This window comes from Pipra filicauda, unplaced genomic scaffold (assembly GCF_003945595.2).
Source record: "Pipra filicauda isolate LSUMZ 115617 unplaced genomic scaffold, ASM394559v2 scaffold1438_size13584_pilon, whole genome shotgun sequence".
Taxonomy (NCBI): Eukaryota; Metazoa; Chordata; class Aves; order Passeriformes; family Pipridae; genus Pipra; species Pipra filicauda.
Genome location: NW_024103916.1, coordinates 1 through 13565, shown reverse-complemented (window position 1 = coordinate 13565; position 13565 = coordinate 1). Strand labels below are relative to the sequence as shown.

Sequence of the window (13565 nt, the reverse complement as noted above, 5' to 3'; positions counted from 1 at the left end):
CGGGGCCGCACCGTGATGGTGTTCCCGCTGCGGCGCTGCAGGGCCGGGTGGGGGGGGCACGGACCGGGGGGGTCCCGGCGGGTCCCCCGCATCGTCCCGGGCCTGGGGACACCGCCCGCGACCCCCCCCGGCCCCCCCGTCGCCACCGACCCGGGGACATCCCCCCGCATCGTCCCGGACCCGGGGACACCGACCCCGCCCCCCGAGCCCCCCCCCAGCGGAGGGGACACCCCGGGACACGCCCCGGGACACGCCCCGGCCACGCCCCCACCGGGGGGGGACACGGGGGACACGGGGGGTGGGGGGGACACGAGGGGGGACACGGTGGGGGGGGACACGGGGGTCCCACAGCCCTTGGTTGGCCCCATGACCTCGTGGCCATCAACTGTCCCTTGTCCCCCCGGTGACCCCTGATGACCCCTTCGTGTCCCTTGTCCCCCCGGTGACCCCTGATGACCCTGGTGTCCCTTGTCCCCCCGTTGACACCTGCTGACCCACTGCATGACCCCGTGGTGTCCCCTGTCCCCCCGTTGACCCCTGCTGACCCCCTGCTGAAACACGTCCCTCCACCCTCTTCCAGCGCTTGACCATACCCTTGACCGTCCCCTGTCCCTCCACTGTCCCCAACCCCTGACCTTTGACCGTCCCCTGTCCCTCCACTGTCCCCTGACCCCTGCTCGGCCCCGGGTGACCCTCGGGTGACCCCCCGTTGGTGACCGTCCCCTGTCCCCCCCCCGTCCCCCCGTCCTGGGCTGTCCCCACCCCCTCCCCTGTCCCCAACGGGTGTCCCTTGACCGTCCCGGGGGTCTTTGTCCCCCGCTGACCCTCGGCCGTCCCCGTGGCCTTGGGTGACCCCAGGCCATCGACCGTCCCCGTCCTGGGGGTCTCCAATGCCTGATGTCCCTCTGCTGTCCCCAAACCATGACCCTTGACCGTCCCCTGTCCCTCCACTGTCCCCAAACTGTGACCTTTGACCGTCCCCTGTCCCTCTGCCGTCCCCAAACCGTGACCCTTGACTGTCCTGGGGGTCTTGGTCACCTGCTGTCCCTCAGCTGTCCCCAAACCCTCGGCTGACCCCGCGCTGGCCACCAACCCGTGTCCCTTGTCCGTCCCCTGTCCCTCCACTGTCCCCTGTCCCCTGGCTGTCCCCAAACCTCCCCCTGTCCCCAAACCTCCCCCTGTCCCCAGACCACCCCCTGTCCCCACGCTGGTGACCGTCCCGTGTCCCCTCTCCGTGCCTGTCCCTTGTCCCCTGCCCACCCTGGGGGTCTCAGCCGTCCCCCCGGGGGTGTCCGACCCCCAGCCCTGTTCCCCCTCATCCCCCCGGTCCCCCCGTTGTCCCCGTTGTCCCCATTCCCCCCGTTCCCCCTGATGTCCCCGCTCCCCCCCCCGCTGTCCCGGGAGCCCCTCGGAGCTGAGGGACCTCCCGGGGGGGCTCCGGGGGGCGAAGCGGCTCCGCAGGCGGCTCACGCGGCCGGGGGGGCCCTCGGGGGGACCCTCGGGGGGGGTCCCACCGATCCCCTCGGGGGGGGTCCCGCCGATCCCCTCGGGGGGGGTCCCGCCGATCCCATCGGGAATCCCGCGGGTCTCCGACCCCCCCCCGGGGGTCCCGCAGACCTCGAGCCCCTCGGAGCTGCGGCTCAGCCCCCCCAGGGCCCCCCCCGGGGTCCCCGCGCCCCCCCCCCGCGCCCGGCGCCGCTCCAGCAGCTCCCGCTTCCAGGCGGGAATTTGGGCGGCCCGGTCCCGCCGCTCCCGCTCCCGCTCCCGCTCGGCCTCCTCCTCCCGCCGGCGCCGCTCCAGCAGCTGCTGCTTCCAGGGGGGAACCGACATCTGGGAATGGGGGAACGGGAATGGGAGTGATGGGAATAATGGGAATAATGGGAACCGACATCTGGGAATGGGGGGAATGGGAATGGGAGTGGTGGGAGCAGTGGGAATAATGGGAATAATGGGAACCGACATCTGGGAATGGGGGGAATGGGAATGGGAGTGATGGGAAAAATGGGAATAATGGGAACTGACAGCCTGGGACAGGGGGAATGGGATCGATGGGATCAATGGGAATAATGCAAACGGCCATCCTGGGACAGCGGGAATGGGATTGATGGGATCAATGGGAATGCAAACGGCCATCCTGGGACAGCAGGAGCAACGGGAATGATGGGAATGATGGGAATGATGGGAATGATGGGAGCAGTGGGAGCAGTGGGAGCAGTGGGATCAGTGGGAATGGGAGCAATGGGATCAATGGGATCAATGGGATCGATGGGATCAATGGGAATGGGAGCAATGGGATCAATGGGAGCAATGGGATCAGTGGGAGCAATGGCATCGATGGGATCAGTGGGAAAGGGAACGGCCATCCTGGGACAACAGGATCAGTGGGAATGATGGGAATGGGATCAGTGGGATCAATGGGATCAGTGGGATCAGTGGGATCAATGGGAAAGGGAACGGCCATCCTGGGACAGTGGGATCAGTGGGAATGATGGGAATGGGATCAGTGGGATCAGTGGGATCAGTGGGATGGGTGGGAATGGGATGGGTGGGAGTGGGATCGGCCGTCCTGGAGCGGGATGGTTGGGAATGGCTGGGGAAGCTGGGATGGGGTCTGGGGTGGTGCCGGGGGGACACTCGGGGACACTCGGGGACACTCGGGGCCAGCAGCCACTGTCACCCCCCCCTGGGGCCTTTGGGGGGGGACGGGACATCCCAGGGGTCCCAAAATTCCCGGGGGGGGTCCCAGGGGGTGTCCCAGGACATCCAGGGGGTCCCAAAAACCCCACAGGGGGTGTTCCAGGACATCCCAGTGGTCCTGGGGGTCTGGGGGGGGGGGTCCCAGGACATCCCGGGGGTCCCAAAAATCCCGGGGGGGTCCCGGGACATCCTGGGGGTCCCAAAATTCCCACGGGAGATCCCAGGACATCTTGGGGGGGTCCCAAAATTCCCGGGGGGGTCCCAGGACATCCCGGGGGTCCCAAAATTCCCGCGGGGGGGGATCCCGGCCCTACGGGAAGCGCCGGGAAAAAGCTCCTTCCAAAAAAGGGGGCTCGGGGGGGGGAGGGGGGGGGACGGGACCCTTCGAGGGGTCGCGGGGGTCGGGGTGGGGGGTCGGGGACCTCCGGGACCCCCCAAAACCTCCCCAAAATCCGCGCGTGGGGTGTGGCCGGAGGGGGGGGAGGGGAGGGGGGGATCGGGACGTTCCGGGCGAGGCCCTTTTGTGGGGGAGGGGAGGGAAAGAAAGGAGGGGGAATCCCGCCCCTCCCCCACCCCGGAGGACCCCCCCCCCCCGTCCCCATCCCCCCCCTCCCCCATCCCCAAAATACTCACCCCGTGCCGGAGGCTGCTGCGAGGTGGGGAGGAGGAGGAGGAGGAGGAAGGGAGAAGTTAGGGTTGGGAGGAAGTAGTGGGATGGAGGGAAGGGAGGGGGAGGGGGGGAGGAAAATCGCTTTTCCCGCGCCTGGGTGTGGGTAGTGGAGGGTCGTGGTGGCGGGGGGTAGGTTCTTTACTTTCCGAAGGAAGAGGGCGGGGGGGCCCCTCCCCCACTTTGGGAGGGTTTTTGGGGGGGGGAAGGGGGAGGGGAAGGGCGGGGTTCCCTCCCCCAAAAATGCGCGGGGGGAGGGGGGAGGGTCCTGAGGGGGGGGAGGGGCGGGAGGGGAGGGAATTCCAGGGATTTTTTTGGGGGGGTGTCGGGGAATCCCCCCCCCGGAGGGAGGGGGGAGGGGGGGAGGGGGAGGGTCGTCTTTGTGTGAGGAGGGGGCGTGGCCTGCGCGGAGGGGGCGTGGCCAAAAGGGGCGTTGTTGTTGTAGGGTCGCCGGCGGCGGCAACGCCAGGGCGGGGGGAGGGTTTGGGGGGGGGATCGTCCCAAATTTGGGGGGGGGGATCGTCCCAAATTTGGGGGGGGGGAGACACCGGATCCCTCCTGATCCCCCAAATCCACCGAAATCCCCCCAAATCCCCGGGAATTCCCCCCTGGATCCCAAATCCCCCCTAAATACCCCAAATCCCCGCTAAATCCCCCCAAATCCCCGGGAATTCCCCCCTGGCACTCCCCGGACCCCCCTGGATCCCAAATCCCCCCAAATCTTCCCCAAATCCCCGGGAATTCCCCCCTGGATCCCAAATCCCCCCTAAATCCCCCCAAATGCCCCCAAAGTCCCCTGAGACCAACCCACCCCCCTCAGCTTCCCCCCAAATCCCCCCTAAATCCCCCCAAATCCCCCAAAACCCCCCCAAAACCCCCCCATTTCCCCCCAAAATCCCCCAAATTCCCGGTCCCGGGGGGTGGGGGAGGGGCACGCGCCCCTCCCCCCCTCCCCCACCCCTTTAATCGGCGGTTTCCGGGGGGGCCCCGCCCGCCCCAAACCCACCCCGGGCCCACCCCAAACCCACCCCAAAACCGCGGGGCGGGGGGAGGGGGGAGGGGTCGGCGTCGGCTGCACCCGCCACACCCAAACCTGACCCCAAAAACGGCCCTGACCCCAAACCTGACCCCAAACCTGACCCCAAAAACGGCCCTGACCCCAAAAACGGCCCTGACCCCAAACCTGACCCCAAACCTGACCCCAAACCTGGGGGGGACAGGTGAGCCCTGACCCCTCATTTTGGGGGACAGGTGACCTCTGACCCCCCCAAAAAAGGGACCACGCGAGCCAAGTGACCCCCCAGGTGTATCCCAGGTGTATCCCAGGTGTATTCCAGATATATCCAGGTGTACCCCAGGTGTGCCCAGGTGCCCCCCAGGTATGTCCAGGTGTGTCCAGGTGTATCCAGGTGTATCCAGGTGTATCCAGGTGCCCCCCAGGTGTATCCAGATGTATCCAGGTGCCCCCCAGGTGTGTCCAGGTGTATCCAGGTGCCCCCCGGGTGTACCCCAGCTGCCCCCCAGGTGCCCCCCAGGTGTATCCAGGTGTATCCAGGTGCCCCCCAGGTGTATCCAGGTGTATCCAGGTGCCCCCCCAGGTGTGTCCAGGTGTGTCCAGGTGTATCCAGATGCCCCCCCCGGTGTGTCCAGGTGTACCCCAGCTGCCCCCCAGGTGTATCCAGGTGTATCCAGGTGCCCCCCAGGTGTATCCAGGTGTATCCAGGTGCCCCCCAGGTGTATCCAGGTGTATCCAGGTGCCCCCCAGGTGTATCCAGGTGCCCCCCAGGTGTATACAGGTGTATCCAGGTGCCCCCCAGGTGTATCCAGGTGTATCCAGGTGTATCCAGGTGTATCCAGGTGTATCCAGGTGCCCCCCAGGTGTGTCCAGGTGTATCCAGGTGCCCCCAGGTGTTGCCCCAGGTGTATCCAGGTGTATCCAGGTGCCCCCCAGGTGTGTCCAGGTGTGTCCAGGTGCCCCCTCCCCCCCCCAAGCGGGTCAATCCCGGTGACTCAGGGGCTGTTTTGGGGTGGGCGTGGCCCGGCCCCTCCCCCTCCCTCGGAGGCCCCGCCCCCCCGGGCGCTATTTAAGGTGTCCCCTGGCCCAGGTGGCCCTCAGGTGGCCCTCAGGTGGCCCTCAGGTGGCCCCGCCATGGCCCCGCCCCCGCGGCCCCTCCTCCTCCTCCTCCTGCTGCTGCTGGGAGGGACCCCAGGTGGGACTGGGGGCACTGGGGGGCACTGGGAGGGACTGGGAGGGGGACTGGGGGCACTGGGAGGGACTGGGAGGGACTGGGAGGGGGATTGGGGGGACTGGGAGGGACTGGGAGGGGGACTGGGGGCACTGGGAGGGACTGGGAGGGACTGGGAGGGGGATTGGGGGCACTGGAGGGGACTGGGAGGAGGAACAGGGGGACTGGGAGGTACTGGGAGAGACTGGGACAGGGAATGGGGGCACTGGAATGGAGATTGGGGGGACTGGGATAGACTGGGACAGACTGGGAGGGGGGTTGGGGGGATTGGGATAGACTGGGATAGACTGGGAGGGGGACTGGGAGGGCCTGGAATTAGGACTGGGATAAACTGGGAGGGCCCGGGATTAGGACGGGAGGGACGCTGTGGGGACGTGAACTGGGACAGGGACTGGGAGGGACTGGGAGGGACTGGGAGGGACGGAGATGGACTGATATGGGGACTGGGAGGGACTGGGGTGACTGGGGTGGACTGGAATGGGGACTGGGGTGGACTGGGATGGGCTGGGATGGACTGGGAGGAACTGGGATGGACTGGGATGGACTGGGCAGAGATGGGGGGTTACTGGGATGGACTGGGAGAGACTGGGATGGGAACTGGGATGGACTGGGAGGAACTGGGATGGACTGGGATGGACGGGGCAGAGATGGGGGGTTACTGGGATGGACTGGGAGAGACTGGGATGGGAACTGGGATGGACTGGGCTGGACTGGGACGGGAACAGGGATGGGAACCGGGAGGGACTGGGTTGGACTGGGATGGATGGGACAGAGATGGGGGTTACTGGTCCATACTGGTCCATACTGGTCTGTACTGGTCCATACCGGTCCGTACTGGTCTGAACTGGTCCGTACTGGTCCCCCCAGCCGCCTCCTCCGTCCGCTGCGCCTCCGGCTCCGGGTCCCGGCTGGAGCCGCTGCCGGCGGGGGTCGATCCCTGCAAGGACCCCCCGGGAATTCTGAGCCCCCAGCGGGGGGGGGACACGGACACCGATCCCGGAGATCCCGGAGATCCCGGAGATCCCGGATCCTACGGGGGCAACTCGGGATCCTACGGGGGATCGGGATCCTCCGGGGGCAGACCGGGATCCTCGGGAGGCGGATCGGGGTCCTATGGAAGCGGATCAGGATCCTATGGAGGATCGGGATCCTACGGAGGCTCCGGATCCTCCGGGGGCAGACCGGGATCCTCAGGAGGCGGATCGGGATCCTCCGGGGGGGGATCGGGATCCTCCGGCGATTCGGGATCCTACGGACTCGGGTCCTACGGGGGCGGATCGGGATCGGGGAGACCCGAAGTGGGGAGACCGGGATCGGGCAGACCTGGATCGGGCAGACCTGGATCGGGCAGACCTGGATCAGGCAGACCTGGATCCCAGGGGGGAATTGGATCCGGGTCAGGGAGACCTGGATCCCAGGGGGGAATTGGATCCGGGTCAGGGAGACCTGGATCAGGGAGACCGGGATTGGGGAGACCTGGATCCGGCAGACCCGGATCAGGCAGACCCGGATCCCAGGGGGGAATTGGATCGGGCAGACCTGGATCAGGATCAGGATCAGGATCAGGCAACGGATCCCAAGCTGGAGGCGGATCCGGATCCTACGGGGGCCTGGATTCCTACGGGGATGACTCGGGATCCTACGGAGACAACTCGGGATCCTACGGAGACAACTCGGGATCCTACGGACTACCCGAGTCCTACGGGGGCGGATCGGGATCCTACGGAGGGTCGGGATCCTCTGGCAGACCAGGATCCTACGGGGGCGGATCAGGATCCTATGGAGGGTCAGGATCCTACGGAGGAGGGTCAGGATCCTATGGGGGCAGACCAGGATCCTCTGGGGGTGGACAGGGATCCTATGGAGGGTCAGGATCCTACGGAGGAGGGTCGGGATCCTATGGAAGACCGGGATCCTACGGGGGCGGATCAGGATCCTATGGAGGGTCGGGATCCTACGGGGGCGGATCGGGATCCTCTGGAAGACCAGGATCCTACGGGGGTGGACAGGGATCCTATGGAGGAGGGTCGGGATCCTCTGGAAGACCGGGATCCTCTGGGGGTGGACAGGGATCCTACGGAGGGTCAGGGTCCTATGGAGGAGGGTCGGGATCCTATGGAGGGTCGGGATCCTATGGGGGTGGATCAGGATCCTATGGAGGGCCGGGATCCTACGGAGGAGGGTCGGGATCCTATGGAGGGTCGGGATCCTATGGGGGTGGACAGGGATCCTACGGAGGGCCGGGATCCTATGGAGGGTCGGGATCCTACGGAGGGCCGGGATCCTCGGGGGGTGTCCAGCGCCCCGGGTACAAGAATCCCGGGATCCCGTTTGTGCCGGGGCTGCGGGATCCCGCCCGGATCGGGGGGTACATCCCGGTCCGACGGGGCCCCTCCGGGGGGGGATCCAACCCGGGATCGGGGTCCGGGGCCGGATCCACCTCCGGGACGGGATCTTACGGATCCAGGGAAGGATCCAGGGAGGGATCCAGGGAAGGATCCGACCCCTCCGGCTGCGGGGGGTGCAGGAAATAGGGGGGATCCGGATCCCTCGGGAGCCCCCCGGAGCCCCCAATCCCAATAAAGTCCTTGGAGCCGGCGCCGGACTCGTCCATGACCCCAAATGGGACCCCAAAATGTCCCCAAAACGTCCCCAAGTGTGACCCCAAAGGTGACCCCAAAGGTGACCCCGGCTGTGTCCCGGTACTGGTTGAACTGGTGGGACTGGTCCCTGCCCACGGGGGGACACTGGGGACAAACTGGGAGCACTGGGGACAAACTGGGACTGGGATGGGGGACACTGGGAATGGGATGGGGGACACTGGGGACAAACTGGGAGTGGATTGGGGACACTGGGAATGGGATGGGGGACACTGGGGACAAACTGGGAGTGGATTGGGGACACTGGGAATGGGATGGGGGACACTGGGGACAAACTGGGAGCACTGGGGACAAACTGGGAGTGGATTGGGGACACTGGGATGGGGACAACTGGGGGCAACTGGGGGTAACTGGGCAGGGGTGGGGACATCACCCAGTTTGACCCCAAAAGGGCCCAGTTTGACCCCAAAGAGGCCCCGCCCCCCCCCCCACGGCCTCACCTGAACCCCAGGTGGCCCCTCCCCCACCCCAGGGGCGAGGCCGGAACCGCGGGGGGAGGGGAAGGGCCCCTCCCCCCCTCACCACCACCAAACCAGTGCTCCCAGTGCTCCCAGTACGGCCGGTCCCGGCCTCGCCCCCTCCCAGCCCACGGGGACCCCCCGAACCGGTCCGAGCCCCTCCCCCACCCCCCTTTAAGAGCCGGGGGGGCCCTCCCAGTGCTCCCAGTGCTCCCAGTGCCATCCCAGTGCTCCCCCAGTGCTCCCAGTGCTCCCAGTGCTGCGCCGGAGTCAGCGGGACCAGTGACAGGTAAGGACCCCCCCAAATACTGGGAGGGACTGGGAGCACTGGGGGGGGCACTGGGGGGGCACTGAGAGGGACTGGGGTGCACTGGGAGGGACTGGGGGGCACTGGGAGGACACTGGGGGGGACTGAGAGGGACTGGGGGGCACTGGGGGGGCACTGGGAGCACTGGGGGGGCACTGGAAGGGACTGGGAGGGCACTGGGGGTTACTGGGAGGGCACTGGGGGGCACTGGGAGCACTGGGGGGTGCTGGGGGGTACTGGGAGGGACTGGGGGGTCACTGGGAGCACTGGGGGGCACTGGGGGGCACTGGGGTCTGACCCCTCCCCCTTGTTCCCTCCCCCCCCCAGGAATGTCCGGACGTCGTTCCTCGACCCCTTCCCCCCCCCAGGGCCCCCACCCCCCGGGGGGGCGGGGGGGGGGGGGGTGGGGGTTCGGGGTGGGTGACCCCCCCGGGCCGACCCCGACCCCTCCCCCCCCGACCCCGCCCCTCCCCCCCCCGGGCTCCCCCTCGCGCCGTGGCCCCCCCTGCCCGACTGGGAGGGGGGAGGGGGCGGGGACACCCCCGTGACGTCATCGGGGGGGACATCGAGGGGGGGGACATCGGGGGGCAACCAGTGACCCCCAAAATGGGGGGGGAGGGGCAAAGACCTCGGGGGAGGGGGGCCAAGAGGAGCCACCACGAACCTGGACCCCAAAATGTCCCCAAATGTCCCCAAGAAGAGCCACCGGTGCCCCGGACCCCAAAATGTCCCCAAATGTCCCCAAGAAGAGCCACCACCCCCCTGGACCCCCAAAATGTCCCCAAGAAGAGCCACCGGTGCCCTGGACCCCAAAAACGTCCCAGGAAGAGCCACCACCAACCTGGACCCCCAAATGTCCCCAAGAAGAGCCACCACCGGTGTCCTGGACCCCCCCGGACCTCGAGGTGGCCCCAAGAAGAGCCGGCAGCGCCCTCGACCCCCCAAATGTCCCCAAATGTCCCCAAGAAAAAAAAAAGAGCCACGACGCTGCAGCTCCACCTTTACTGGGGACGGGGGGGGACATCGGGGGGGGACATCGGGGGGGGGGACACAGGGACAGGTTGGGAATACTGGGACAGGTTGGGGACATTGGGACAGGTTGGGGACATCGGGGTGGGGACATTGGGACAGGAGGGGACAGGTTGGGGACATCGGGACGGGTTGGGGACATCGGGGTGGGGACACAGGGACAGGTTGGGGACATCGGGGACACGGGGACACGGTGGCAGCGCCCCGGGCCCGGGACGTCCCCCCCGGTGTCACGGCCACTCCCGCGGCTCCTCCGAGTGTCCCCAACCTGGAGAGGGGACACGGTGAGGGACAGGGCGGGACACTCGCCCCCCCCGTGTCCCCGAAGTCCCTCCGTGTCCCCGAGGTGTCCCCGAGGTCCCCGCTGTCCCCTCACCGTGGCTGTCGCTGTTCCTGGTGGCCCCGGACGTGTCCTGGCTCGCGGTGTCCCCGATGTCCCCAAGGCTCCTCCTCGGCCACTCCTGGACCGGGGGACGTCCCCGGGGACGTGTCCCTTGTCCTTGGGGACCTGTCCCCTGTCCTTGGGGACCTGTCCCTTGTCCCCGGAGACCTGTCCCCTGTCCTTGGGGACCTGTCCCCTGTCCCCGGAGACCTGTCCCCTGTCCTTGGGGACCTGTCCCCTGTCCCTGGAGACCTGTCCCCTGTCCCCGGAGACCTGTCCCCTGTCCTTGGGGACCTGTCCCCTGTCTCTGGAGACCTGTCCCCTGTCCCCGGGGACCTGTCCCTTGTCCCCGGAGACCTGTCCCCTGTCCTTGGGGACCTGTCCCCTGTCCCTGGAGACCTGTCCCCTGTCCCCGGGGACCTGTCCCCTGTCCCCGGGGACCTGTCCCCTGTCTCTGGTGGGGTGGGAATCGTCCCCGGGGACGTGTCCTGAGTCCCTGCAGACCTGTCCCCTCCCCTTGGGGACCTGTCCCCTCCTTTTGGGGACCCGTGTCCTCCTCCTGGGGCCCCGTGTCCTCCTGGGGACCTGTCCCCTGTCCCCGGGGATCTGTCCCTTCCCCTCGGGGACCCGTCCCCTCCTCCTGGGGACCCGTCCCCTCCTCCTGGGGACCTGTCCCCTGGCCCTGGCGTCGCGTCCCCTCCTCTTGGGGACCCGTCTCCTCATCCTGGGGTCGTGTCCCCTCCCCTCGGGGACGTGTCCCCTGTCCCTGGGGACCCGTCCCCTCCTCTTGGGGACCCGTCCCCTCCTCCCGGGGTCGCGCCTCCGCCGTCCCCGCCCCTTGGGGACACGTCCCCCCCCCTCCTTGGGGACGCCCCTCAGGTCCTTGGGGACGCCCCCAGGGCACTTGGGGACGTGCCCAGGGTCCCTGGGGCCACCCCCCCGGCCCTTGGGGTCGCCCCCCCGGGGGTCCCTGGGGTCGCCCCTCGGGTGTCGGGATCCAGGTCCCCAAATCCCGGAGCCACGCCCAGAGTCCCCTCTGGGGCCGTGTCCCGTCCCGTGTCCCGTCCCGTGTCCCCTCGCGTGTCCGTGTCCCGTCCCGTGTCCCCGCGGGGAGCAGCGCCAGCCCCCGCAGCAGCGACGTCGCCGCTTGTCCCCAAGGCTCGGGGACAGGGACGGGCTCGGCGGGTCCTGGGGGGGACGGGGGGGGTGTGACACGGGCGGGGACGGGGACAGGGACACCTCGTGTGTCCCCCTTTGTGTCCCCCCCCCCTTGTGCCCCGTGTCCCCCCTCCCTCAGTGTCCCAAATGTCCCCTCAGTGTCCCAAATGTCCCCCCAATGTCCCCGTGGCCCCCAGTGCCCCCCCTTGTCCCCAAATGTCCCCGATGTCCCCCCCAATGTCCCCCCAATATCCCAAATGTCCCCAACGTCCCCCCCAGTGTCCCAAATGTCCCCCCAATGTCCCCGTGGCCCCCAGTGCCCCCCTTGTCCCCAAATGTCCCCCCCAAATGTCCCCCAATGTCCCCCGCTGTCCCCTCACCCCCCAGCAGCAGCAGCAGCGTCCCCAAGGCCACCGCGCGTGTCCCCATTGTCACCTCCGGGCACTGCCCGACCCCTCCCGCTGTCCCCCATTTATGGGCGCGGGGACAGGGACGTCCCCTGGGTGGGGCCGGGGGGGGGGTGGCCTGTCCCCGTGACAACCCGGGGGACAACGGCAGGGCCCGCTGGCCCCGACCCCCCCGGCCCCGGGGTCCCCAAACCCTCCCAATGTCCCCAACCCCCCCTGGCCCCGGGGTCCCCGATGTCCCCAAACCCTCCCCGGTGTCCCCAAGCCCTCCCCAATGTCCCCAAAACCTCCTCAGTGTCCCCAAACCCTCCCCAATGTCCCCAAACTCTCCCCAATATCCCCCAATGCCCCCAAACCCTCCCAGTGTCCCCAAACCCTCCCCAATGCCCCCAAACCCTCCCAGTGTCCCCAAACCCTCCCAGTGTCCCCAAACCCTCCCAGTGTCCCCAATATCCTCAGAATCCTCCCCAATGCCCCCCAAACCCTCCCCAGTGTCCTCAAACCCTCCCCAATATCCCCCAATATCCCCCAATGCTCCCAAACCCTCCCCGGCGTCCCCAAACCCTCCCAGTGTCCCCAATATCCTCAGAATCCTCCCCGGTGTCCCCAGTGTCCCCCAATGTCCCCAAACCCTCCCCAATGTCCCCAAACCCTCCCCCGTGTCCCCAAACCCCCCCCTTTCCAGTGTCCCCACCCCCCCCATCCCCAGGTGTGTGTCCCCCCCCCGCGGTGTCCCCGGGGGGCCAATGTCCCTTCGTGTCCCTTTGTGTCCCTTCGTGTCCCTTCGTGTCCCTTCGTGTCCCCGAGCCGGGGACAAGCCCGGACCAAGCCGGACCCGCCGGGGGCCACCGGCCCGTGACCAACGCTTGGTTAGTGGGGTTGGGTAGGTTAGCCACAGACACGGGGGGGGGCTGGGGGGGTTTATTGGTGCCAGGGGGGGTGACAGGCGGTTGACAGGGGGGGTCGGTGGGGTGGACAGGGGGGGGGTGAACAGGGGCGGTGAACAAAAGGGGTGACAGCGGGGGGGGGGGTGGTGACAAGACGGGTGGGACAGGGGGGTGACAGGGGGGTAGGGTTGAACAGGGGGGGTGACAGAGTCGAACAGGAACCAGGGGGGTGACCAGGGGGTGGACAGGGGGGGCTGGTGACATGGGGGGTTTGAACAGGGGGTGGGTTGACAGGGCGGGTTTGGGGTGGTGACCGAGGTGAAGGGTTTGGTGAACAGGGGGTGCCAGGGCGGCGTGGCTGACAGACGGTGACAGGGCCGGGGGGGCGGGTGACAGGGGGTGACAGGAAGGGACAGGGAGTGACAGGGGGTGACAGACGGTGACCAGGGGTGACCAGGGGGGGGTTGGACAGGGGGGGTTGTGGACAGGAGGGGTGACAGGGGGTGACAGGGGGTGACAGGAGGTGACAGGAGGTGACAGGAGGTGACAGGGGGTGACCCTGGGTTTGGGGGGTGACAGGAGGTGACAGGAGGGGACAGGGGGTGACAGGAGGTGTCCCTGGTTTCAAGAAGGGACAGGGGGTGACAGGGGGTGACAGGAGGTGACA

The 13565-nt window shown here is 68.1% G+C and overlaps 2 protein-coding genes across 2 annotated transcripts; one reads left to right on the top strand and one right to left on the bottom strand.

Annotated features, from left to right (window-relative positions):
• Positions 1-4734: 4734 nt before the first annotated feature.
• Positions 4735-8144, top strand: LOC120322694 (glycine-rich cell wall structural protein 1.8-like). The gene is made up of 4 exons (XM_039378672.1): positions 4735-4743; positions 5295-5574; positions 6478-6942; positions 6973-8144. The coding sequence occupies exons 2-4, from the start codon at positions 5514-5516 to the stop codon at positions 8142-8144; spliced, it is 1698 nt and encodes a 565-aa protein (XP_039234606.1). The 5' UTR covers positions 4735-4743; positions 5295-5513.
• An 854-nt stretch (positions 8145-8998) lies between these two features.
• On the bottom strand, positions 8999-12033 carry LOC120322466 (41 kDa spicule matrix protein-like). Its single transcript, XM_039378671.1, has 4 exons — positions 11985-12033; positions 10441-11161; positions 10019-10332; positions 8999-9036 (listed from the first exon to the last, which is right to left on the bottom strand). Exons 1-4 carry the CDS (start codon positions 12031-12033, stop codon positions 8999-9001), a joined length of 1122 nt encoding a protein of 373 aa, XP_039234605.1.
• Positions 12034-13565: the final 1532 nt, after the last annotated feature.

Bases quoted from the DNA above. Each gene is read 5' to 3' on its own strand.
- LOC120322694 (XM_039378672.1), top strand. From the start codon at position 5,514: ATGGCCCCGCCCCCGCGGCCCCTCCTCCTCCTCCTCCTGCTGCTGCTG. The intron at 5,575-6,477 runs GTGGGACTGGGG...TGGTCCCCCCAG, and splicing joins GCTGCTGGGAGGGACCCCAG to CCGCCTCCTCCGTCCGCTGC. The intron at 6,943-6,972 runs GCAGACCTGGAT...GACCTGGATCAG, and splicing joins ATCGGGCAGACCTGGATCGG to GCAGACCTGGATCCCAGGGG.
- LOC120322466 (XM_039378671.1), bottom strand. From the start codon at position 12,033: ATGGGGACACGCGCGGTGGCCTTGGGGACGCTGCTGCTGCTGCTGGGG. The intron at 10,333-10,440 runs GTGAGGGGACAG...TCCCCTCTCCAG, and splicing joins CAGGAACAGCGACAGCCACG to GTTGGGGACACTCGGAGGAG. The intron at 9,037-10,018 runs GTGGCTCTTTTT...AGTCCCTCCCAG, and splicing joins AAAGGTGGAGCTGCAGCGTC to TATTTGGGGGGGTCCTTACC.